General features: G+C 40.8%; 2 protein-coding genes across 6 annotated transcripts in view; one reads left to right on the top strand and one right to left on the bottom strand.

Moving 5' to 3' along the window:
- Positions 1 to 312: 312 nt before the first annotated feature.
- Positions 313 to 13884, bottom strand: LOC128754802 (uncharacterized). Its single transcript, XM_053857699.1, has 11 exons — positions 13790 to 13884; positions 12093 to 12182; positions 7734 to 9798; positions 6952 to 7051; positions 5768 to 5842; positions 5408 to 5509; positions 5091 to 5223; positions 3934 to 4048; positions 3053 to 3177; positions 767 to 847; positions 313 to 637 (listed from the first exon to the last, which is right to left on the bottom strand). The coding sequence occupies exons 2-11, from the start codon at positions 12151 to 12153 to the stop codon at positions 552 to 554; spliced, it is 2943 nt and encodes a 980-aa protein (XP_053713674.1). The 5' UTR covers positions 12154 to 12182; positions 13790 to 13884; the 3' UTR covers positions 313 to 551.
- Positions 13885 to 14162: 278 nt separating this feature from the next.
- The window catches only part of LOC128753506 (gamma-adducin-like), a 68587-nt gene continuing 55125 nt past the window's right edge, over positions 14163 to 27624 (top strand). Inside the window, exon 1 of one of the 5 annotated variants that reach the window (XM_053855282.1) lies at positions 14163 to 14253. The gene's annotated coding sequence lies outside the window, so the exon portion shown is untranslated. The remainder of the gene's footprint in view (positions 14254 to 27624) is intronic. The other 4 variants (XM_053855284.1, XM_053855279.1, XM_053855285.1 and 1 more) reach the window with 4 other exon arrangements.

The raw sequence follows: 27624 nt of genomic DNA on the forward strand, positions 1-27624 counted from the left end.
TAAACTAATACAAACTATTATAAAATTCGAAAATGCGCTCAAATAGAAATTGGATACATAACCTATTAGTCTTAGACTTTTGTTGAACATTGCACTAAAGTCGTCAGTCTTCCTAAGAATATGAATAATCGAACAGAACGTAAGAACACCCTCCCATTAACTGGTTAAGAAAAGGTTTTTATATTTAGTTACTGCCCTCTGTCAGTTGTATAAGAATGTGAAATGATTGGGAATATATCAGACTCTGATGTCACTCAGACTGGATTACAAAACATATTTATTTCAATGACAACATGTTAGATGAAAAACAACACAATTAAAACCAACAGTGCAGTTATACGACCAGAAGTCAAAATACCGGAATGTAAGACAGTGACTTCATGCCACTTTTAAAGATTGTACAACAACAGTTAAGGAGCAGTGAAGCAGTCGAAACCCAATTTTGATTTATACAAAACCCAGAATTTGCACAGGAAAATATAACTTTTAAATTCATATTAAAAAATAAGGATCCATGAACCTTCATCTCATGGTTGCTACAAATGAAGAAGTCATCGGTAGAATGGCACCATGATGGAGATGGCGAACATCAGGCCAATGAGGGAATTTGTTGCCACCATCCGCAGACCTGCGTTTCCTAACAGAATGACAGTTTTCCAAGTTATTACTGGTGCAATAAGACACTACTGAAATGCAAGAGAGTCCATCGGCACAAAGTCTAATTGATGCTATGGACTGTTAACAGTACTCCATGTGAGATACTTACTAGTGCATGAGTCGGACTCCTTGTAGGGCCCCATCTGTTCACTTGTTTTCACTGACCTCAGAAGTTCCTCATTGACGTCCCCTTTAAAAGCAAAGCAAGCATGAAATTGTTTCAGTTTTTGCCTGACAAGTTTCATCAGTAGCAGTGTTTTGTTTGAAAATAAAAAATACTAAATAGGATGTATATTACAAGGCAAGAGAATTCATTGAAGAAACAGACAAATAAATGATTACTGTAAGCACACTAACACTTGAACTAGTCTAGTTTATGTTTGTTTCTTTAGGTCTGGGTACTGTTACAAATACTATTACAACTTGTTATGTTTCCCAGAATTATTAATGTGGTAGAATACAAGTCGGTATGTCGGTATTCTTTATATTTTAGGTATTTAACCTGTGTTTGTATCACTGACTGATTTTTCCTTCATGCCTTTCCTTCAAAGCAATGCGGCAGATAATTATTCGAGGGGTCAGCAGCCAGTGTTAAATTTGTTTGTCTGTTTCTTCTTGAAAATAATGAGTCAAAATTAGGATACAAACACTGAGCGCCATTTGTTTGTGTATTTGATATTAGACTTTAGTTTTTGAAATATGGAGACCTAATATGAACCAATATGAACAATATACTTCTAGGGGCCAGTGGTGATGAGAAATCATGAGCATATTTGTGATAAAAGTTAATTTCATTTTAATGTATTTTCCCAAAATATATTATATATAATATGTATAATAATCATATTCATGTCATAGTATTCCCTAATGTTGTTTTTCTAGGTTCAACAACAGTAGCTTGCATTGCCAGGACGAATGAATTCAGTCCAAGGCCTTCAGCAGCAACAGTGCAGGCGCAGGTGCACTCTGAGTGAACAGGCACATATAGCCGATGGATAGTTGCGATACCCAATCAGATCACAAGTTGGGGACAGCAAGGCCTTGTAGCTGGCAAGGGACACCCTGGACAGCAGTCCATCATTGTGTACAGACAGACAGACAACCACTCACACCTGTGGACAGTTTAGAGTCAAATGTTAACCTCTGTATGCTTGTTTTGTTGGACTTCCTACACCAAATTCAAACAAACACCAATGAAGCCCTTTTTAATTTTTAACAAAACAGTGGGAGTGGAGTCCTGACAAATACTGCTCAAGCAGGTCCTGGCAAACTTAACACAAATGGTGTCATTTGGTTACACTGGTTTTGTGTGACTGACACCACACTCACCTCACCTCACCTCACCGTTCTGTTTACGCATAGTTCCACACACTGGACTGACTGGACTACTAAATCAAAAATTCATCTTTAGTGTTCATCCCATGCCAAGTGGGTGGAACGTCTGAGAAAGACCGGTGACTGAAAGCTTAACAATGTTCTATAAATGCTTCTTTTGGCACGGCCTGTGGACACACAACTTGAATAATGAGGAAGTTTCATTCATGGATGGGAGTCAAGCATTGTTTTGAAAACGTTTTGGAGTGTGCTTGTGGTGACACGAGTAACCAGAATGAACTGACAAATCTAAAGAATATTTCCAAATTATGACGGAACCTGTGGACCTGTGGTTAGGTTAGCATGAATCTGTAAAACTGATTGTTATTTAGCATTTTTATTATTTCTTTCTATTTTCTTTAAATTCTAAATATAACTTGTTAAAGACCAGAGGCTGGGCAGAGAACAGAATGTTCACTTAAATCTCCCAACTCTCCAGTGTGCATCAGGGTCTACAGTGTTTATCTTGATAGCTATAGGAGGCAGTCTGAGTGGATAAAAACACTCCTCTGCTCAGCTGTGTGAAATCTCCACAGGTGCCTCTTTGTTTCAGTCTTGGACACAGGCATGGACTGAAAGCGATACACAGGGACACTCAGGTGCTGCGTCAAATTACTGAGCCATTTTTCTGGTTAGGGGATAAGATTTTCTATGCCTATAGTCATTCATTGTCTTGTGAGCACAACCTGAGCTCACACCACAACCAACTGGGGCGGCGAGTCCGACAAATAAATAACAAGATATGGTTGTTGAATAATAAAATTCAGGCCCCCAAGATTTCTACTGCATATTCACATTGTGATTTCTATAATAACGTTGGGGTGAACTAGAAGGATAGTCATTGATCTTTTATCTTCTTTTTTTTCTGTAGTATAGTGACAGAACCAGGCCGATAGGACGACCACTTTACGTTGTTGTCCGGTCTCTCATCAGCTGCTAACACGATGACTTTTTGTGAAAATTCGCTGTCAAAGGAAACCTGAAACTCTTTCTTCTCTATCTTCCAGTTAGTGAAACGTACCAGATATCATGAAGGTGACCTTTTGGCATGCCCCATTAGCCGCACGCTCAGGGGAATCTCCGAGGATGGTGACTCTTTGCAAATCGACCTGAACGATGTCAGCAACCCTCTTCCGAAAACCATAACTGAAAAAGAAACAGTGGAATTCAGTATGGGCAACAAGGTGTTGCGCCACAGTCCAACGGCACCGGCCGGGCCACGTTCTGCATTTCAAAAGATGGATAACATTGACGACTGTTTCTTTTATATCTTTGACATTTTCATTCCTTTTTTTTTAAACATTTACCTCCTCAAAATGCATTCATTTCCATGTCATACATTGATATTCCTGTCTTCCGCAACAGATCGCAGATAATTCTGATTTTATATTCAAATGTGCAGTATTAAGGGATAGAATACAGTTTTCAAACTGACCACTAGTAGGCGCCTGTTCACCACATATCTTTGAAACAGCTGAATTTGCCCTTCCTAAGGTTTCTTCATAAATGGACAACTTCACAATAAGAAAAAAAAATCCATGTTTTTCTTGTCTAGTTTGTCAAATATCTTCCTCCATCTTGAGAAGGACCCAATGAATGGAAGAAATTTGTAGTTTGCCTTTGTCAATTAACACCTCCAATAATATGTGCTATTTTCATTAGACACTTTCTCTGGGGCACGATCGAGATAGTTTGCACATGAGCAAATATTAAAACACCATGTTTAAGTTGATGTAGTTGAAGCACGTGGAAAAGCCTGTTTAATATTTATATATATTAATAAAACTTGCTCGTCTGTATTCACTTGCCAAGAAAGAATGGACCGACATCCTGTTGCTGAAAATATCCATGACAATATAAGGGATGCCTTACAGCTCTTTGACAGTGATTTCTACAGCTTACCGGCTAAACATGCTCACTGTGGGAAAAGTCTGATCCGCTGATGGAGACTCTGGAACGATGTCAGCACAGGCGATGATGTCGGTGCCATTCTTCAGCACGATGGCTCTGTGGACGACTGCGAACAGACCAGCAAAACCTGTTTATTGTGTGTCCTCTGGGTGCTAAAGAAATAAAATCATGGCTGCCTTCTTAAAATCCTAGATATGAACCAATACAGAAGCGGCTTAAACAGGACACACATCAAATGTACCCAAACAGCTCATTAACTTTTCCAACCTCACAGCAGAAGCATATTCATTTCAATTTGAGAACAGATTACAGTTATTCACTTCCTTCTAGTCTGCCACAACAAAACTGTGAGGCTTCATTTGGGTTCGTGGCTCTGCTTTCTGCGTTGTTTCAGGTTCATTTTAACTCTAATTATTTCAATTTCCAAAGCCTAGACAGTCTACGCAGACATTTAATAACATAGTTTCAAGCATCTTATCGCAGGTGTTTCGAACACTTTGAAACCATTTAGTAATGATGATTCTCAGCTCCATTTTCATTCCTTCCTTCACCATCTATTGTGCCAAAATCACATAAGGACTGCTGCTGTAACCCGAGGATGGAACTGAAATGGTTTCCCCTCTCACTGGTCTCGGCCGCAACTTGACTTCAAAGTCTTGGTCTTGTACCTGGTCTGTGTATGCTTTAGTCTTGGTTTATTTGGTCTTGAATACAACACTCTGCATTGGCATCAAAGAGCTGAGCCAAAAGGCAGTGTTCTTGATTTACTGGTTGCTCTACATTCACCTCTCAGAACCTCTCATCGCATGCTCAAAGATCAAGCTACAAGATGGGAGACGCTGAGATGCTGATGTGTTTCTCTCAAATCATGACTTCTCCATATCAGCCAGACACCATGCGTTTGGAACACCGGTGAAGTGATAAGTGAGTATTTACAAATGGGTGGAGGCCTAGGGCACCACCCATTTGTAAATGGGTGGTGCCCATTTACTGGGGCTGTTTAGGAAAGGGAAGTGTGAGCTTCTTTTCTAAGACTACTCACTTCCTGTATGTGTATGTGAGCTTGTATGTGCGTTTACGTAAGTATGATGAGTCAACATTACGCTTTACTTCTGAATTCAGTTTGAATGATTGACAAACAAACATACTGGTATTATCCCCGATGAGTTGGAGCCTGTTGTCAATAATCAACTGTCTCTGTGTGAGGCTGATGTCGCCATGTCTTCCAGAAAGCTCCCCCAAAATACAGGCGAAGGGCTTCTCCAGTGAACAGGTGAAGTTCTGAAGCGGAAGAGAAATGCAGAAACAGAATTGATCACAACCACTAAAGAAGTCACACCACTGGCAAGTTTTCTTTTCTCCAATGAAATACTTCAGCTTGCTCTTGCTTCTGTATTTTGGGATATATTTCACGTAATATGATACATCAAAATCCATGATAAAGAAAATGTTAATGCTACGTCACCTTTGATGTCATGTTGAAGGGATTGAATGTCTCCGACAGGCCACTGCACGTGCTGCTGTTGCCTACTCTTTGGCTTTGGATGAACAATGTCGCCTCTGCCATCTAAAAGAAATCACATTATTCAGCATGCTAACAAGGCAGGAGGTGGAGTTAGAAAAGTCAAAGGTAAATGTTTCAGATATGAATGTACAGTATAAGGTAGACCGCTCATTTGGACAGGTTTGGAGGCAGAGTTAGGGAAGCTGGGAAGATATTGTACTGCGGTGAAAGAGTGAAATGGGCGTGGTTGTTGGAATGGAGAAGTCAAGCTTTCATAAGTAGGTTAACTTTAATCTTGGTCATGTCTTCTTGTGTCTTTACCTGTCTTGTGGCTGAACGAAGGTCCACCTCCAAGGTTGTGTCGTGGCTGGCCCCTCTGGGAACCATCTGCTGCCGCTGTGAGGTGAAAATGTGTTAGCATGAAGATATATCCAACAGAGTGTGACATCGTATATGGTCATGTTCTCTGCTGGCAAGCTGGGATTGCTGCCTCATCCATTAGGTGGCGACTAGACGTCTAGACTAGTGGGTTAAACCTTTACAAGCGGATCACGTGTGCAGGCTACCATATTTCTCTCAGCTATCCATTCCTTCTCCTGCCGCCCCGTGTTTGAGATAATGAATTCAGTTAGTGTCTGGCCAGCAGAGGTACAGTGTCATGTTTTTGTGGCAGCTTTTGTGGCTGCTCTGCTGATACAAAGGGCATGAAAGGAAAGCAACTGATTCTTATCTCGCCTCTCTGTTGTCTTCAATTTTTCAATTCTGTACTGGGGATAAAATACTGCATTTTGATATGTAATAGATATATAATAGTATATAAAAGCAGCCCTCACCTCAAGCACATTTGACCAGTGTTCAGTATTAGTCACCTTACTATGAATCAGAACTCTCATGTGTAACATGAACCTAAGTTCTGAATGTTCTCAGTTATAAATGAATGAAATGAAACAGATGATTCAAAAAAGCAAAAATGTGTCAGGTCATAATGGGATGTTACTATGGGGTGTGTTGGTTGTAAACGTTTCTTTAAAAATACAGCACACAGTCGAATCAACAAAATAAATAACTTTCAAGTGACTTTCATGAAAGACTGCAACTGCTCTGGAACGTGGCTGTTCTAGCATTGTTCTAGCAAGGTTGGGTGGGTTATGAAAGTTTTTTGAATATAAGAAAATGTGCCATGTGTTTCTTGGCAGAGGTCTGTGCTGCTGTGTTCTGTTTTGTCTGAAAAGTGGAACACAAACACAGGTTCCTCCATTCACCTTTCACCGTCAGCATTTGCATGCCATGACTGCGAGCTACGTGCAACAGATAACGTGTGTTTGTGTAACCCCATTATTTAAGAGACAATTTTCTGCTGTCTTTTTTTTTTTCATTTCAAAATGTGTTTTGGATCCTGATTGGTGTAGCAACATTATCTTGTGCAACTAGCTCGAGCCACCACCAGATTATTGAGGTGGCGGTCGGGATCAGAGGTGTCAGATTGTGCAGTCACTTCTTCTTACCAGGGTAATGTTCCCCTCCACCACGCCGTTGAAAACAGCTTTGGCAAGAGTCCAGTGCCCACCTGGGTTAGTCTGAGCGGAGATGGTCGTACAGCGAATTCTACAGCAAATAATGGACCAGATTAAAGACTCAAATCCTCATGGATCGCATTCTAATCCAGTAATCATATGCATCTCTCTGCCAACAACACAATTCTGTGACACATTCACCACGTGTATCTGTCAAACACAGCATTCAGAACACATGCCGCTAACAATGTTTTTGTTTTCCTCTATGTTGGGTAAATGAGCAACGACACCTAGGAAGTATGAGACACTATATATGAGTTACTGTAGATGCTTCTTTCTTGTTTTATGAATCATTTTGAATAGCCTTGTTTTGGCAACTTTATCAAATCAGAATCAGAATCAGTTAAGCCTAGTCACTCCAGTACTGTCCTTTCACCCACTAAGGTCATGTAGAAAAATTCTGTGAGATACAAGGAATCGACTGATCCATGTCGACAGTCATACCCGACTGGGAATCACGCATGATCCGAGGATATGAACTCAAGACAAAGGCTGTTCTAAGTTTATCTGTGGCCCCGGCTAACCTCTTCTTTCTTTGCATAAATCATACGTGACCCTGGTGGTCCGTTCTACCCTTTTCCCAATGACCAAGTAAATTCATATTTTGTACCATCATGAGTTAAATGCTACAAGGTTGGCAAAACTACCTTCAACAGTAACATTTTAAGAGAGGGTGAACATATCCAGACGTGATATAAAAAACGACTCCTCACCTTGATCCATTTCTGTTGTTAATCACCACGGACCGTCCAGCGATGCTGCGGGGCCCAGTTATAGGTAGGTATTGGTCAACAAACTGTTTAACTATTTGGTCCAAGTCGTTAATCAACCCAAATTTTCCAGCCAGATCTCCAACTTGATACTGGTCAACAGTTCCACTGCCAGGCTCCGGGGACTCTGATATGTTCCAGCCACGGGGATTGTAGCGACCCTGAATCTCCGCACTAGAGCAGGGGTCAGTGCTGCCGGGTTTGAGAGGGAGCACACCAATGTAGTAGCTGTCCGCTGAATTATTCAGATTTGTCAGGGAGACATCTATGATTGTCGGGCCCCCTGGGATCGACTGTGAGAACTGGATTTGTCCGTCGGATTGTCCCGGCCCGTGCCAATTACCTGAGCTCACTTTAGGGATCTGAACCTCAGTTATGTTGGCACACGCAACCCTTGGACCGCCTCCCTCTGCCTCATGAATGACCACAGATCGGCCGATTGCGCCAGATGGAGGTAGCCACAAGAAGACATCAGTGAAGAAGTTCTTTGCTCCAAATCCGCCTACTGCAGTGTCTAGGTTGACTGTGGAATGTTTGTTGGAGAGATCTCCCACCTCACAGGCTAATGGGGAGGAAGGGCCACAGTGACTAGTGTAGTTTGGGTTTGCTGTGTCAACGCTAAAGGGGTTCCAGTGCCCTCTGGCAGTGTTGCAGTGATTTTCCTCATCATCCCGCTCGGAGCTGATGGGGTAAGTGTGAATATGCCAGTTGTGGTTTTTTGTTCCAGCCATTGATGGATTTCCATAGGACAGATCCACGAAGATAGAGACGTCAGACTGCGGGTTGTTTTTCTGCTGTATGAACACAATCTCACCCACCACAAGGTTCTCAAATCTTGCCCGACCAACGACCACTTCGTCGGGGTATCCGATGGAGGCGCACACGTACCTGGATCCATCAGGTCGATGTATCACAACTGAGCGACCGACAATGCTGTTCTTCCCAAAAAGAGGAAGGTTGAAGTCGGTGAACATCTCTGTGGTTCTGTTCTTACCAGCGAGTGACAAATGCTTTGCGCTGAGGTCACCAATTTCATAGCGGTCATGAGTTGATCCAGGCACTTTGGGGTAAGAGGGATCACTAGTGTCAACATTGAAAGGATTCCAGTGTCCTCCTACGTTATCATTTGAACACTCGACGGATGCTAGGGAATACGGAACAGGGAAATGGTGCACATGAAAAGGGCCGACTTTGCTCTGCAGGTTCTCCAACTCCAGCCGGATCTCGGTCACATCAAACGGTGACGCCTGGTGGAAGGTGAATTGTCCTTTGATTCCTTTCATGCTCACGACAGCGCTGACCCGTTTCTCTGGCATGTTATAGACCTGCGCGCACTGGAAACTGGAGTTGCGGCGAAGGAGAAGGAAACTAGTGTTCATGTTGAAGCCAGTCGGTTCAAGGCGGGACTTCTCACGACTTAAAGGTGATCCCACCCGGACAGTGCCAAGATTTGTCAATGCTGAGGCATTCAAGCTGCCAAGAAGAACTTCACAACTGGCGGCCGTGCTTGCTGAGCTGAACAGAGTGGTCTCCTCGTGCGAAGATCTGAGCAGATTGATGGTGAAGAGGTCTGAAAGGATCCTTGTGCTCCCGTTGTTCCGACGAATATAAACATCACCAGCAGTCGGACCTGTGAACCGGGACTGCTGAGTCATCGTTTTCTGACCTTGACTTACAACAGTGCACACCTTAGTGCCGTTGCAGGTCTGCAGGGACAGTGAGAGGTCATCCAGACTTGACCGATCAACAAACAGATGTGATACATTAACATTTGACACTGGGTCGGCGGTGAAGGTGAACATCGTCGAACCGATATTCGACTCTTCACACGGTTGGGCAAAATGGCCGTACATGACCGGAAACCCAGTGACAGTGAAGTTCAGAGCACCACATGATCCAGCGCCTGAGATGTTGACAGAGGCCATTGTAGAGTTGGAGTCAAAGTTCACTTGACCTGTGACCCCTCCCATGTTCAGTGTGGCCAGGAATTGAGTTGAAGATGAGACACCTGAGCGAGAAAATGGTAAAACAATTTACTCTCTATTGGTTTACATTAATGCAAAAGCACAACATGAATCACGAATGCATGAATTAACATAATTCTATGTTAATTCATTAATACATATTTCACATTATTTCACCAGTTCGTTGAAATTTGTTCCAATTTTTGTGTCAAGGTTTCATTTATTTATATGTTAATCATTCACTTCAGATTTTTTTGGCGCAGTACAATTCTAAATTAAAATTTTGATATAGGATATAGTTATGCGCATAAACTTTATTTACATTTTATCTAGTGGGAAAATAATATTTCAAGAATGCTTTTTGCATCTGCTGATTAATTTTAATTTTAACTGAATTTTAATTAGGGTTTTTTACGCTACCATTTCAATGTGTATAGATTATGTCGTTTTCATTTTGAAAATCTTTATACTCTTACGGAGAGATGTCATTGATGTCACGTAATTCATTTTCAGCTCATTCCACCATGAGGTTCAAAGTACAGGTCAGCTATGAAAACCCTGAACGGTCCACAGTGGGACACACAGACGGAAAACCCTCTCATACAGTCAGACTAACAGACAATTTGGAAATCATAAGTTAACCTCCCTTGTTTTTGGACAGTGGGAAGACACAGCACTAACCACAACAACGCTGTGCAACCAAGGGATTAATGAAAAATCCTAAAATGAAACAACAAGTATAGTAACAAGTACAAGTATAGTATAATTTTAAATATATTTTAACATAATATATTAACATTAATATTAACCGTTTATCAAGCGCTGTGAAGGTGCAGCAATTTGTTAGCTTTTTCTTCCCTCATGAATATGCGATTTCTCTGTATAAAGACTGTTAATACTTAACAAATCACTAAATAGTCTGACATGTACGGAACCAAGAATGTTATTTTTATTTATTTCATTGATTTATACACATACAGTGGTTGTTTTCTCGGAAAACCATTCTTTGAATTCAGTTTGGCATGATGATGAAATACAATATTTTACAGGGGAATAAAATGTAAATGAGTTTATCCAGCTTGGAATTTGGAACAGCTGACTCGAGTGACTTTGTGGATATAAAGTCTCAAATGTTTGCATTTGTACTCTCATGGCAGTGAGTGCAGAGAGAAGAAGAACTCTGAGTTGACTCACTGGATTCCTGCTGTGGCAAAACTCTTCCTAAGTTTGCTTTTCTTTTGCTTCTTAAAGCTTTTCACAGCTGAGAGTTGTAACAGCTGGCTGTATACTAATAACACTTGGACGTCTATGACATATCAATACCTTGTTCATTACCATATTTGCCCATTCTGCTGGAGTGATATGAGCCTAAACTCCAAAGCAGCTCCTCAGAACTGACAAAGACTTCTATCCATGGACAGAATGTCAAACGTTCTCCTTGACTGTTGGCTGGTCTGTTTGCCATATTCAAACCTCCACTTTTATGATGACCAGGATAGCTGAGCCCTCTCACAAACATTACTCCATCAGGTCAAATGTCACTTTGCGCCCGCATCTTTCTGAACTCATCATGCTACAAGCCCTGATCAGTTAAGATTTAAAGGTGTTTAGCTTGTCATTAGTTATGATTTCATCCATGGTTCTGCCGTCACAAACATCCAGAGCATACATACAGATCGAAAATGGGACATGACTAGTGAACTGCACCAGCTATTTGAGTTCATGACGGGTGGGAATGCCGAAAGGTCATTCATCAGAGGCAACAGTCACATAAAAATGTTTTTGAGTTTGACATGCCAGACACGTTTCCATATAGCTTTGTTGTGCTGTTTAGGAAGGACCGACAAATACGACTTTGATGTTTGGCATTAACTTACAAACATTACAAAAATCACACTAAAAGAATAAACCACTGATAATACACCACTAAGGTTAAAGCTCTTCTACAATTTAGGTGTGAATGATAAAAAAAGACTTATTTGTAATGTGTTTGCAGAGGGCTAGCATTGGGTAAATAAAAGTTTGAAATTTCCTGTAAAATGCCTGTTCAAACAAGCTCTGTTCTGCCGTATTCAGGGTCAAGTAACCTGCCACATAATACCTTAGTTTCTTACACATAAACTTATTTCACAGCTCGACAGGTTCAACAAAGAACGTGGAGAATGCTTTACTATTCCTGCAGTAGGATGACTGAACTGGATGATTGATGGCGCCTTTGAACATCAACTAGAGTGGAAACGATGTTTAACATCCTGCCTCTCTACATCCAAAGCACATGGTTTAAGACTGTTGGCTGCTAAATGAAGTTACTAGACTGATTAGATTTGAGAATACTCACCAAGCAGGGATGCGAACAGGAGGGCCCTCAGAAGACACATTTTCGCGGCGGGAAACCCCATCACGAAGGCAGGAAACAATCTTCCTCAACCTAAACCGAATGAGCGAGCAAAATCAAGGTCTATTTCAGTTGGAGAGGTAAACAGGAAAGATGGAGTGTGTTGTGTGTGTGTCATGAGTGGCTGGTTTGCAGATGTTATATATCAGCCCTCTGCTTGTTCATCTCCCTGTGATTGGTCAGGGGAGTGACTGGGGCTCGTGTTTGAAAGCAAAGGGGAGGGAAAATCATTTTTGGAGGCTGGCTCGGAGGATGTGGTCAGGAGGAAAAGGTGCAACATGGTGTGTGTGTCATAGCGTTTAGTTAGAAAATCACTCCTCTCAGGAAGCAGGCAAACTTTAGTTGTGAGGAATGTGGACGAAAATAGCCTCAAACATGGAAGCATTGACCACACTGTCTTGTCCTTTCATTTTAGTCTGGAATATTTGGGTTTTTCTCATCTGATTCATCACTGCTTACAGTCACATGAGTTTTGAATCCAAATCCTGTTCATGTTTTATCCTGCCTTCATAGACATATAATAAAATAACAAAGATTGTTTGATGAATTCAGTGATGTAGAGTGGTGTTCGCATTACTGTATCATGTTATTTGTGTACAAAACGTTTAGTTCCTCCAGGCACTCAGGTTTCCTCTAGTACACCATGGTGTGGTTTATCTTAAAATCAAATGAAAAAAAACCAACACAAAAAAGGAAGTACTAAGTTTCGTGATCTTATTATGGTGTCTCCGAGGTACAGCGAATAAACCCATTGGTCAGTGACTACAACCTGGACTCTCTTGAGGTACTACATTAAAACTACAGCAAGAACAGAAACCATCATGGAACATTAAACTAAGAACATAAATGGAGGGAGTATTGAAGGTGTATTACTGTACTCAATAATAACATTTCCGGTATCTCTTAAAGCTAACTATACATGAAAAAATAGGAACATTTGACATGATCGTAAATTAAATATTATACACTGTTTTTGTACAGATTTGTGTTTAAATGAATTGCAGATACTGCAACACATTATGTTCATTATTTATCATTTAAGGTGCCCTTAAAGCCTCAGTTTTAAGTAGAATTTGGAGGTCATATCTTGTGACATTCAAAGGTCACATATTTGGCATTCTAATTTTATATTCCTCTTCCACGCCCCATCATCTTCCCCAGCTGTCCTTGTGACATTGTTGCGACTACAGGGGAAAATAGCTGGCTCTATAAATAGAAAGTCATTCATTGCGGTAATTTTGGTTCTACTACACCGGAGCTGTGAAGTGGCCCAGACCCTTCACCGTTTTTAGATCACTGATTGAAGGAGATGCAGCTGTGAGGTGAAGACAGGTGACGCGTGGATTTTCTATTTGACTCGCTGGTCATGATATCATATCACATCTTCCTTAATTTAACGCTGCTGCATTCAAGCTATTTTGATCAGTATCTCCTCTTGCGTCGGAAGAACTGAAAGTGATAAAAAACCGTGCTCGATTCAGCGCACATGACTGGTGACAGCGGCTCCACCTAGTGACCGAGCAGAGCACTACACGTGACAAGATTTTTAAAAAGTGTTGTTAATGAATAAAAAGAAAAAACATGTAAGGAGAGGCTAGGAAGTCTGGTGGGGAAGCTCAGTTATAGATGTCTTCACTCACCAAGCATATCCAGCACGTAGCGGGCACATGTTGTAATAATGGTAATTGACCTGTAGATGGAAACGTTATACAACGTTGACCGCGTAGTGCCGTCCGCCAGAAGAAGAAAAGTCCACGAAGAAGTTGAATGGTGCCGTAGCAGAAAGCTGTTTACTAGCGTCATGGATCTATGTGTTAACAAATGTGTCACATTTATCCGTGTAGTTTGCAAGCAACACTTTCTCGCTTCCTGCAACATTGTGCACATGCACTTCCGCTTTGATCATAAATCCAGATCTACATAACATCCACACAGACGAGAGCGTTTGCCGTCAAGGGCTTGGCCTATCCGGATTGTTTGAGATCAGTAAAACGTGTTCCGCCTCTGGGAGTTCAAGTTGTGGAATTCGCACGTGAGTAGTAGTGGACAAAATTTGGATTGTTTTCTTTGCGGAGTGCTACGGCTCATCGAAACGCCACCAAAGGTAAACGTATATTTTTATATCTATGTTCCATAGCCGCATATTGACTGAAAGTTGCTGTATTCGTACGTCAGAAGTCACCAATGCGCTCTCACTGTTACAAGGTCATGAACGTGAACTTGGTGGGTACTGCCAAAAATGACACCTGTTAGTTGCTGATTTAGCTCTCAGCAGTGGTCAGTACCCATAGAAACTGGTCCTATTAAAGGAAGTCCAACTGGGCTGCACTTCTCGGGATTGAGAGAGAAACGTCTTAGAATACAGTTTGTCATTTACAGTAGAAACTGTGGCAAGTTTTATGTGTGATTATGGTGTGATTTTGAATAGCTAATGTTGAGAGCCTTTGTGAATACTTGCACCGCAAAGTCGCCCAACAAAAGCATAATGATACGATACAAATCATGACACATATATTGTAGTCATATTCAGTGGAGCTTTATTCTGAAAATACACATTAGAATCAAATGATACTTCCTGTGTGTCTTCATCTGGTCCGCTACTGCAAGTCTGTCTGTTTCATTGCTACCAAACTAAAACTCTGCCCAGGAAAAACATATTATTATACTAGCAATAATGATGCATATGGTCAATGGAGTGTAAGACTCTTTTATGGCTTCCAAACTCTGTTTTATTCACAAAAGTAGGAATTGTCTTTTCAAATCCTTGATAGTGCTTTTATTTTTTAAGTATTCTGCAAGGACCCTGCTGGATATGGTATTACGGTAAGTAGCAACGTATACGCGCAGGATAGAATTCTGCCTCTCCGAGAGGGTGTGGGCTTGACCGAAAAAAAATGATTGCTGCTTCTTTTCCAGCAATGAATAACTTCATGACTTATGTTTCTGTACTCGTTCGGTTGATTTTCGCCCCTCATTGGTCTTGGTCTCAACAGCAACATCACAAAATTCAACTGCTAAATAAATACAAGAAATTCAAATATAGACTCTTGACATCCTTACGTTTTGTCAGCCTTGAGTTTATTCTATATTAATATATGTGGCCATAGAAAAGTATAATATGGCATGCCATTTTAGATATCTATCTGAAATTTACTTTTATACACATATCTGCATCCCAAAGTTGTTCCCTTTAATCTGATCATTAGGGACGAACCTGCCACTCTCACAACTTCAACATCCACACATTTTTAACACACAAAAAGCCTTCGGTTTAGGAAGTCCAGAAACTACCCTTATATGCCTATCATGAGCTGTGAGGTTTGATGGCGTTTTGGTCAATATTCCATTCATTGATGTTGTGTGCCCGAAAATGTTTTGACTGTTCATTTCCCTCAGACTGCTGTTACTCCCAGATGAACTCTTCAGCACCACCTGCTCTTGGACACTTTGCGAATGCTGTTTGTGGATATTAATTTCCTCATGAAAACTTTGCAAATCTCATCACTAACCAAACTTTTTGAGTCTGTAGACCACCCATCATGGCAAGTCTCACTAAAGCGCTGTAAACCTTCTTCCATTTCAATCCACCTTCCTCTGCATCTATCTGTAAACTCCTCATTGTGAAGCAGAGCGAGACGTGTTCGGACACAGCGTGATATTCTACAGCGCCTCCCAAATGAAAATACTCCTTCCAAAAGTCTTCAGGGCATTTTTGGTTGCGCACAGCCCAGAAAACCTGTGCTGAGATGACTTCATCATGACCTCATGCAGCTCTGCTAGTACACTTATCAAAAACATGTGGCTCCACTCCTTCTGCACGCCGCAAAGCGATTGATTCTTGGACTCCAATGTTTTTCTTTTGTTTGTTCTCAAGCTGGAGTCATTTTATTATCTTGGCTTTTTCTCCCCACTCTGAGGGGATGACTTCATCTTTCATTTATTTGCTATGGGGATTTCCTGCCAGCAGTTCTGCATTTAGTCATTTGGGGCAGTCTTGATGTTAAACATGTTGGCTGTCTATTTCTTTAGATCATGGTTCCTGCAATGTAATTGCCATTGTCTTTCCAACATGAGGGCCCCTTCTCGTGATACTATTGAAATGGGGGCAGAGCCTACTGCAGTCTGACTAAATTATAATTACGAATATAAACATTATTGTACACCTTACTGGCCAAATCAGTGAAAATGTATTTAGCTGTCCTGAAATACTGAACACATGTCTTCCACTTTTCTTCTTCTCCTTTTGACAAGCTAGCATAAAGGGTTGTCAACAAGAGTGAACTTGGGAGTCGCACCCTGAAAGGGTCATTGTGTTAATGTGTCTCGTCCAGTGGAGAAACTCAGCCATTGCAAGTGAAAGGTTCCATGGCAGAGGAGTAAAAGTATCTCAGTGTTTTGTTTACCTGTGACAGAAGGATGGGAGATTGACACTGAAGCTGAGCCTGAGTCTTCAGTCATGACAATGCAGTTGCCAGGCTTGTCCTGCTGTGAGGAGATGCAGGACACACTTGAAAGATGTGTCCTTGAAACACATCAGTGTGCCCTCTCATTTTTGCCCGGGCCTCTTTGCTTGGACCTCATATAAGAGGATGACAATTGATAGATGAATTTCTTAGATTAAAAGGACGACCACACAGCACAAACTATGCTGCATTGGCCTCAGAGTCTTCCTTTCAGTCCACTGACTATGAACCTTCCTGAATATATTACCAGTCTTTTATTTTTTTTCTTACTTTGTACAACTTTTCATTGGATGTTTTCCTATATATATCGTCTTGCTTTGACCTTAACTCAATCTTTAAAAATATTTAAGAAACAATGGCTGGATGTAAAACGATTCCAACACGTAGCGGTTTACAGCAGGGTTGTGTCTCGAAATTGAGGATGAGCCTTCTCTTGTTTCATGCTATTGTGCGTCCACAGCGAGAGGGTTGTTTGATGTGATGCATGTGTGGGCCGAGTGTTTGGATTCCACAGTTGTTTGGTTGCCAGAGCCAAAGGTCCCAGCGGGGTGGGGTTAGAATAACTTTTATTATACACTTGAGAGTGGATGAATTACTGAGAGCATCCGGCCCGACAGGGAGAACAGATGACTTCTGTTTATCCGCCTGCATGTGACTTTCTATTTCTATATATAATGCAAATACATCACATTGCCACAATGTCCATTCAGATCAACAGTCAGCTGGAGTGAAGGTTATATTTCTGATGAATAGTCACAGCATGTGTCCAACTGCCAACATTTCAGTGCACAGCAGTAGTATTTTATATTGTCTGCTGCTATTGGCTGTTACTGTGTTGTATTTTGTGACGAGAATCTTCTTTGTGTCTTGGGCGTGTGGCACAGTACCTCTTTGTGTTGAAGTCATTTTCTTAAGTCATTCTATTTTCATTTTTTTATTAGACGCCTGGAGAATGAGCTTCATATTTCTTGTGTTGATTTTTTTGCTGCATTATTTCTTCAAAAATATATAATCTTTTGCTTAATATATTTTCCATTTTATTGTAACACTGTCTTTAGGATACACTAAAATGAGGAATGTAAGCAATATATTTTGATTAATGAATGACAAAAATAATCCATCCAAATGACACAGATTAATCACGGATAAACACACGTCTCTCACATTGACCATTTTTCAGTGCACCAATTCCAGGGTCACTGCATTAAACATAATGATGTCATCACAAAACATCCATGAAGTAGGAGCATGAATTAAGATTGCACTGAAACATAAATTATGCTGTTTTCACACATCTCTGGAGTACTTTCATCCTGATGTTATGCAGCCAGATTTTGTTTTTCATTCAGTTTTCTTTTCAAATGTATGTTGCCTTTGTTGTACTTTAAAAGAGCTATTGTTGCTGACCTGAATTACAATGTAGAATATGAATACGCACAACAGTGTCCAGGGGTTCATGTATTTATTGCCCACACCAGGTGCAGTTTAAAAACTGTGTTCACATATGTCACACCAGAACTCAGCAATTGTCACCTTTTTCATGTGTGTAGTTTGGTGGTGTGTGTGTTAAGATGACCATCAAAGCACCTTATCACTCAGTCAGTCTTTCTAAGCTGCCGGGATCCATTCACACTGATATTGTAGTCACCATGGTAATGAGGTCAGTGTTGGACCAGGCAGAATAGTGCCAGGATTTCAGTCAAATGAGCTTTTGAGGAAGCAGACAGCAGCTCTTTTGATAGCTCCAGTCGTCACCTTGTAGATTTATCTCCCTGAGGCAAGAGCGCTGAAGGTCCTGGCATGTGACAACTGAAATAAAGCAACATGGACCGAACAGCAATAATGCCTTTATTATGTGGTCTGGAAGTTTAGGGGCTGCAGCTGATCTAGTCACTTGAGTTCATGAATGCATAAATAGCAATAACACTGTCATGTGGCAATATCTGTGGTTCAGCACAGTCAGTTGTTTATGATTATATAACCTAAATCTGCAATTTGTTTTCTTCTTGGAAGCTCAATGCTCTGTGGCCAGGGTCAGTTAATAATGGATGTGAATCTTGGTAAACAATGAAATGGGTGGGCTGTGAGATGTCACAGTCGAATCCTGAAGAGAAGCTTTTGTCTTAAGTTAATGCAAGGTTTTGAAATGAAGATTCTTTTCATTACATTTGAAAAAGACTGTAATGCCCTCACAAGGTTGGAAACAAGAGCCTGGATTTCTATGATCAGGACACCAAGACACCAGCTTCTTGAGTCCTTAGGACAAGTCACAGCTCCCAATCTGCATTCCTACAGCCAGCTATGCTCAATAGCGTTTAGTAATGACCCAGAGAACAAGGTCAAGGGTGTCATGCTTGAGAGGCAGAGCTCGGCTCATCACGACTCCAGCACGGGCCCTCTGAGTGCAATTATGTTGCACTCTTGGAGTCAGAGTAAAACTGACCACGTTAAAATGTTTATGAACGTTATGACTCTCTTTGGAAAACAATAGCCACTCAAGTGTATGAAAATGTAAACCCTACTATTAGCAAATTATTATTGTCGCAACATTTGAAGTCTTTATCACTGTCTAATCCACTCCTGAAACATAATTTCTTATGCTGATATACAACATCCTGAGCCAGTCTGTGACTCTGAGGTGGTGGTTTGTTGTGGCAGCGATTGTCAAAGTTTGGGTTTTAGTTAATCTGTGTCAGGATGTAGCCTGTAGTCATGAGGTTCTAAATCTGTCTGGAAGGGAATCCCGCCTCTGGGCCTTCATTAATATGCAGATTGTATTCAGAATCTTCCAGGTCACAAACTTTTAATCAACTGCTCCACTGTCCCTTTCTGTACTGACAAAAGAGAACTGCAGCCTTTTTGTCGGCCGCAGCTCGTGGACCCAGTGGCAGCGCAGTTTAATTCAGCCGGTGCTAGTGGTGCGCTTTCTCATGATGGGGTCATATTGTCACTGTTTATTGCAGGATGCATTGTTGCTCTAAAATATGTCTAATACATCTTGTCAGTCCACTGCAGTCGAAATGTTCTTCCCTTCACTTTATAATGCCATGCTTTATTGCCCTCTGTAAAAGTCCTGCTGCGCTACACACAGACGCACACATAAAACACAAACTTCTCCTCTTGCAGAAGTCCTGTGGGAACATTCTGCGCAACACAGCTACTTGTTTTGGATTGAATCTCACTGTGTTTCAATGCCCTGGTGCTGTGTTTTAGATCAGTGGAACAGGAAGCTTCTCCGTATGTCTTTCTCCATGCTGTAGTGTCATGTATTTTAATGATATGCTTTAGAAAGACAGGTAAGGAGAGCAAAAATTAAGACTTGAGTGATTTTAGACATGTTTAGTTTACTAAAATTGCACACTCTATATCAATAAGATATTCAATACTATGGAGAAAGAAAATGACAAATTGTTAAAAGGGCTTAAAACAAGAAAAAAAAACATAATATGAAAAACAGATTTCTTGTTTTATTTATATTATTTATTTTCAAAGTTTGTGCTTGTATTTCTGGTTTTTTTTTTTAACAGCATAGATTGAGTCGGTTGTAATTTTCAGCATGCGTCCATACATGTTTCGGTGTCGCAGTTCATCATGAAGGCTAGAATCCTGGTGTCTGTTGCTGCACTGAATGGAGAAACTTGTATTAAATGGTTGCAGTGCTGGATCAATACCAGTGCTTTTCCGACTGTTGATATTTTTGTAGACCTGACATTTGCTTAATGCTTGGGTGACAATAATGTCGATCCAAATGTTTATCAAATATTCCTTCACACACCAGTTTTACATCAACCATAAAGGCATTTTGTTTCAGTGTTGAGCAATGCAAGCTTCGATCGAAGTAAAAATATTGAAGCGCATTTTGTGAAAATAAGAAAATGATAGGAAACATGGACATGACTCATCATCGTCAAACTTTTCACGTGTGACTTACCCACTTATTTTTTGATCGTCGGAATGAAAGGTGGAGGCAAGTACAAAAGGCAAATCTAAGCAAAATGTTCTCTTATTGTCATCCTCACTGATGCATGACGAAATGTAAGCAGCTGGTTTCCATATGTGTGTGTGAGTTTGGTCATCCTGCATCACGCTGTAATATTGGATTCCCTGCTGCTTTGGACATTTCTGCCTCACCTAGCCTGTTGATCTGAACTCGGCTGACCACAAGAGGAAACATGCTTTGATGATGCCATATCTACACTTGCAACATCATCAGCCAGTGGCAGACACACCCACACTCCGGTTCCTGTTTGTGGATGCACACTTGTATGTTGTCTCATCAACCTCACAGTGTCAAATCAAAGTTGGCAGCAGCGTGCTTGGCTGAATCCTGGCTTCGCCGTAGGTATGTGTTGTCTGTTCTCTAACTGGGTCACTGCCTGATGGTTCTCACCCTTCCCATCTCTTGACCATTGCGCTGTGTCAGTGATTTAGTGCACAACTGTAATATTTAGTTTCATTGTCTACGGCTGGTTGTTGTTGTTGTGTTGTTGTTCTTTAGGTGCCTATAAGTCACTTTATTTTCATTAGTTTTTTCCATTGGTTGACAGGAGAATGAGCATGAATGCGATTAGCTGTACACATGGTAATGTTAAAGCTTATCTAACTTTGTTTTTCGCTTGCTAGCGCCACCTGCTCCCCAGGTTTCCAAAGAGCATGATTGTATTATGACACAACATACTGTAGCTGTAAGACCAGCGGCCCTTCAACAACAAGTACATTTGTGTGAAACTCAAACTTCTCGACTCATACGTCTGATTTGTCCTTACGTTGGTGAGGCTGCTGCTGTAGGGCCAGCACATGATACCAGCGATACACTCAGCACAGCAACTGCTGTAGACTGTTCCTACACACTCTTCTCAAACAGGGCGTTTTCTTATTAGAGTTTCAACATATCTCTACAATCATCTGACGCAACAACCTCCACAACACATCATGCTGTCACCTTTTCTAACCTTCAATTTTCTGGAAACAGCTTTGATCGTTCACACTGTGAGCATGGCAGATCGTTTTTTTCTTTCTTTCCAGACCTTTCAGGCAGGATATTTCAGGGGTCAAGCTATGTGTAGTGCATGAAGTGCAGTAAAGATGTTTAGAATTTGAGTCAAATACATTGGCAACACAAAAAATGGTCATAAGAGCTACACTCTCTCCATCATCAAGCTGCTTTCTTCTATGTATATACAGTGGTACCTCGGTTTTCGAACGTCCCGGAATTCGAACAAAAATTTCGAGATTTTTTTGCTTTGTATTTCGAATGAAAATCCAGAACCCAAATGCCCCCGAAAAAATCCGGAAAAACATAACGTGCGCGGACCGATCAGCTGACCCACGACGCGCTTTGTTATTGTGTATAATGCAGCCTCTGTATGCAGACGTGTCCCATTAGCTACATTTACTGACTGTTTTTTCTTCATATTGAGGTGTAAAACCTTTCCTGTCTCCACACTGGACCGTGGTAGAGTGTCACTCTCGACACCTCCGAGGCTGGAGCGTGCACTCCAGGGTCTGATGTCCTGTTGTGGGCTGGAGCTGGGACAGGGATGAGGCGAGTCTGGGACAGAGCGTGACTTGGTTTATGACTTTGTCACAGCTAAACTGCACAGAAGCGCACATTCAGAGCTGGACACGCACCGGGCACCTCTTCACTTCTGGAGAGACGTCACTCACTCGGCAACCCCTCCCACATGCAGCGGCCACACACATAGAGGAACAGTGCACCTGCAGCAGACACTCTACATTCACTCCTACAAAAGACTATTTTAAGGCTTGGAACGCATTATTTATTTTTCCATTCATTGTAATGGGAAAAATCGATTCAGATTTCGAACAAATGCCTTCTCGAACGGCCGTCTGGAACGGATTGTGGTCGAGAACCGAGGTACCACTGTATTTCTCAGTGGCTTCCGCTGAGGATGCATCTGGAGGAGGTCAGATGGATGCATGTTCCCAGATGCATAGTGTCCTCACATTACTCGACTACAACGTTTGGAATGGCTGTATTTCCTTTACTTATAGCGTGCGTTGTTCTTTCCCTGAAGAGCAGACACTGATAGGCTTCAGCCAGGAAGTTAGACAAACATGACACATAGCGAAGGGTCATGTGATATCCCCATATGTTGGTGAAGACAAAACAAGCGTGTTATGGAGACAGTTCATGAGAGCTGTCACTGAATGGAATCCAAAAATGATCTAATAAGGTTGGTGGCAAAAGTCAGGGCAGGTTCCTCAATCTCAAGGTCAGGACACTCTGCTGTTAGCCTAAAATGGCTTAAATTCAATTTATTTTCTGGTTTATTGCCCATCTCAATAGCCAGAAATAAGTCTATTGATGAGAGACACTCAAGCTCTTTGTTTTTGTACTCAAACTTTATCGATATTATTGTTGTCAAGTTAGCAGTAGGCCGGTCACGAACATCAGAACAGTGTTATACCGCTGCTCTTTTGTCTAGTTCCTGATGGGATATTGGCTTTTATTTTTACCATATACAGGAAATTATTTATTTTCCACTAAACAAAAATCTTAGATTTTTTTTGCTACCACATGTTTTATTATGTACCTTGTGACAAATGTATCTTGAGAATTTCCTCCAATTAAATGTATGCAAGAGCAATTGGTTCATTTTTTTTCCCCCTCAGTGGCTCCACATAGTTTATTTCTGTGATCTTCAGTGAGACTTGTTGATACAGCTGTTTGGTTAATCCTCTCACTAATGTGCTGTAGTGTGACAGTCATGACTTCATAGAGATCTACATGGTCTGACAGCACAGTGGAGGACTGTCGACTCGCTGTCTGTCAAAACAAGTTTTGGAATTGTGATCGTTGGGGAGTAGGAGGAAGTTGTTCAAGTGGTTTATGCAATAAAAACTGACAAAGTATTAAACTGTTGAAATAAATGTTAGAAGCTCTTTTTATTTCAGCATGCTGCTCATGAAAAATGAATAATAATGGCAATGTCATTCTCCACAAAGTTCTCTGGAAGTGGGCAGTTTGTTTGATTAATGACATTTTAATGATTCAATTTTGCTGGTGTTTGCGATACATAAATCTTTGTAGAAATTACAGTCACTTGAGACTAGAGCCGCAGTCTGACCTCAACTGCTGTTCTTCTTAGTTTACTATGTTGAAGCAAGCTCCAGAACACTGCTTCCACTTGCTGTTGAAATCATGTTAGCACACTTTATTCATCTGCTGTCGCAGCGCTGTTGTAAAGGGCACTCTTCTTAAACACTACAGGTTTTCAGGTACAAAATTTCCTTTTATTTCTGACTACAAGACACACCACAAACCACAGTGAACAATACAAAAACCTATTGTTTCAATACATATATCCGTCCTCCTCCACTTGCCAGCAGCCGTCTGAACATGCTCGCTGGTGTGTTTAGGTGCGTGGGAATGCCTTGTTGGCACTTGTAAATAACAACATTAGTTTCTCACATATCCAATTTTAAATATTGACTTTTGTTGTGTTTGAGTTTCAAGTTCCATATGTATTGTTTATTTGGAATTATGTTGACTGGGAGTTAAGAGTAACCGGACTGCTGCCATCATTTGTTTTTTTTTTATTTTGTTTTGGAAAAAAAACAATAGAAAATAGGAAAAAAAAAAAGGTTTACATGAACTTCTAAATATTTTTAGACCTGACACCATTAGCTAATGTGTATATTACCTTCTTTCTTTACTCAATTTGTTCTTGCAAAATGAAACATGATTAAAGTAGAATAAAAGAGTGTCTTGTGACTTATTGAAATTAATCCACTACAACCCTGTGAGTCATTGAATTGTAATCGTTCGACAGCACTTTTTTTATAATTACACAGAACTATGTTCAATATTTAACTGCTTTGAATGGAGAGAATCTCACTAGAACTGCATCATTTGAGCTCGATTGTGATCTCATGCTTTAAGATATGGATATGATTTCACCTTTGACCTTTTTAGAGGTTGTGCAATGTTGTCAGGCTGCTGAATGTTAGACAGTAGCTGCAATACTGTATTTGTTTATATGTACATCTTCTGGACTAATATTTATCTATTAAATATTAGTCCATATATCTATCCATTTATTTATTTTTGGACGTATAGTTTTGTTTTTGGAAACTGTAGGCCTCAGACCTAAATTTCGTTGCCATCATATAGTGATATGTTTTTGTGCAATGACAATAAAGAAAGTCTAAGTCTAATGTTTTCCTACCAAGAGGCTTTGAGCCAGTCTAGAGTGTTGAACGTTTGAACTCGGATGTCCCTTTGATGTGACGCTAGTCCATCATGTTTGAGTTGAATCGCACTCAGAAATGAAGCACGATTAAACTCAGATGCTGTTGAGATTATGATGAGCTACAAACTTTTTTGGGGGTTAAAATGTAGTAGAAAATGTTTCTATGGCATCAGACTAGCCAGTGCCAACAAGAAATAGTGCTGTGGTTAGCCAGTCTTTTTTGCTCAATCACAACGACTGTCTAACCTGCCACCCACTGCCAAACCTAAAGAAGTGAGAAGAGAGAACTAGCTCCATTGATGAAGCGTGACAGATGTCTATTTGACCTTTCTCTGTCGACCTCCTGCTGTATCTGCCCAAGACCGTCATGACTAATGAGCCAGCGCTGCTCAGATGTTATCTTCATACATCTGGATTAACTTCCATAACAACCATGTGACCCTGCTTGTGCTGTTCTCACACCGTCTCTACCAGCCATTTGACAGAATCAGATTAATGTGATGCTGTTGTGTAACTCACAGCACTGCGGTTGAGTCAAGCTGCTGTGTTGTTTTCCAATTTTATTTAGCTGAGGCGGGGCAGATTTGTTTACTAGCGGATATAAATCTCTGAGTGTTGATCAGAATTTTCTCGTATGAGCTCAGTTATTCTTTCTGAAAGACAGCCGTCGCTTCTTTGAGTTGCTCCGAATTAAGAATAAGGGCAACAGAGAGCATGCTGTGTGCTTAGGCGGTCACATCCAACAAATCGCAGCGGTCATGACAGTGGTCAGCACAAAATGTTGTTATGTAACAGTGTTGGATGCTGCTGATTCAACCACAAAAGAGCTGAGTAGTTTCTCAAGAATGGCTACGGTGACTTTTCACTCACCCACGGTGTCTTTTTTTTTAAGTTTATTTGAGATTATGCCATCAGTTGAAAGGTATACTTTCTTACAGGTTGATGATCGGTCATTCACTGGGAGTGCATTTGCACATTTTCTGCAATAAATAAAGTCATGTATAATTTGCTCAGTCAATATAGTGTGATGTGTAATCTGATTTTAATTTAGCTCAGCTTACATTGACTCCAGTTAAGTTGTGTTTCATCTGAAGAATTTGGAATGGGAAATTTGATTGATGGTGGCCGGGAAAGGTCACAGCAAATGCAAAATGCCGCAACAAATGCACCAAAACACAACAACATTGCAAAAAGCACAAAAACTACATTGATTTATGTAGTTTCTCCTGTTTATCTGTGGCTGGGTTGTGGAGGCAGCAGCCAAGTGATACTTTTAATAGCATGTATTTATGTTGTTATCAACAATCGTTTGCTCCTTGTTATAACTAAAACGGTGCTGAAGACAACAGCAAAATTATTCTTTATTATTCAGTTCTACCCTGACCATGAACGATACCGTGTCTTCATGGCTGATGATGCCGCACCGATCCATCTGTCCATCTCAAGGTCCATTTATACTGTGAACTACACTTCACAAAGATGGTCAGGTTCTGCAGCCAAACAGCAGACTCCCGGCAAACCTACAGCCCCTCCCTTTTAATGGAGTCAGATCTCTGAGAGGTCACCTCAGAATTTATAATCAGCAGGCAGTCAGAGGTAAAGCTGTGGCCATTCAATATTGAACTTAATTCATTATTAAAATGTATGACTAAATGTAAAAACATTAACATTTCATTGCAGTTTCCTTTTGCTCCTTTGTTGTCCTGACAGTGCTTCACATTTCTCTCCTCAGGAAGTTCATTTTGAGTTCTGTAGTTCCTTTTTTTCTTACAGACGAGCTTGATATATTGCTTTTTATAGAATTAAATGCATGGATGCTTTTAAATTACAGAGCAAAAGGATAATAACCATCTTTTATTTTCACTCTGCACTTCTTATCTCGGGTACTTATTCAGGGATGTCTCCTCTGACTTAATCCATTTTTTCAAAAATTTAAATTTGTCCGGATAAATGGATTAAAGGCTCCTTAGAAGATTAATTGTGAGTTCTTCACCTCTTTGCTTAATTTAGAGGCCTTTATGGATCACAAGTCACAAGCTTTTTTTTTTTGGAAAATTCAATGATAAAAATCTGGCAGAGTTTGTCTTCCAGGCAGCTGTGGTGGATGAAGTCATTATTACAGTCTGAATAAACAGCAAGTGAGATCATATTGGATTTCTAATTTCTACCTGCAACTTTGGCAGACAAGGTGAAGGTAGTGAAGGTCATCCCTCACTAGAAGCAGGAGACAAACATGAAATGAGTATGAATATGGTATATGTGTGCATTGGATATTAATGGGCTTCATTGTGTTGCCAAACATGAAAGGTACTTCGAAGGTCAGACAACTTTTTGAAACAAGAATCGACCTCAACAGATTTTTGTTGAACAAAAAAAAAACTAAACAAAAACACACTCAATAATTAGCTATATTTCGGGATTCTAATGAAATGAAACTGCAAAGTTTACGGGAAAATGTGTGTGCATCTTCAGGGCGGGGGGTATGAGTGCGCCATTGAGTGATGCCATGAAAAAGTGAAAAGAAAAAATGCAGATCAAGTACCTCAGTACAGGATGCTCTCTGCAAGTCTGGTGCTTCGATACTAATACGTACTACACGTTATTGTTGTGTTGTGCAGACACTGCCACTGAAAGTTACTCAATGATGACAGCGTTCAGTGTGATGACGTAGGCGTCGACAGCACCTGTGCCATTGCGGAATAGTGTGACCACAGGCCTGATGGGGCTGTGGGGTGATCTCACCCTAAGAAGTGTTCAGACCCCAATAGACTACAGTATATCGACAGAACCAAATCA

Source organism: Synchiropus splendidus, chromosome 2 (genome assembly GCF_027744825.2).
Source record: "Synchiropus splendidus isolate RoL2022-P1 chromosome 2, RoL_Sspl_1.0, whole genome shotgun sequence".
Classification (NCBI taxonomy): Eukaryota; Metazoa; Chordata; class Actinopteri; order Syngnathiformes; family Callionymidae; genus Synchiropus; species Synchiropus splendidus.

Coding starts and splice junctions, on each gene's coding strand:
- LOC128754802 (XM_053857699.1), bottom strand. CDS start 12,153: ATGGGGTTTCCCGCCGCGAAAATGTGTCTTCTGAGGGCCCTCCTGTTC. Junction 7,052..7,733: donor AACAACAGAAATGGATCAAG/GTGAGGAGTCGT, acceptor TATTTGCTGTAG/AATTCGCTGTACGACCATCT. Junction 848..3,052: donor GGTCACCTTCATGATATCTG/GTACGTTTCACT, acceptor TTGCTTTTAAAG/GGGACGTCAATGAGGAACTT.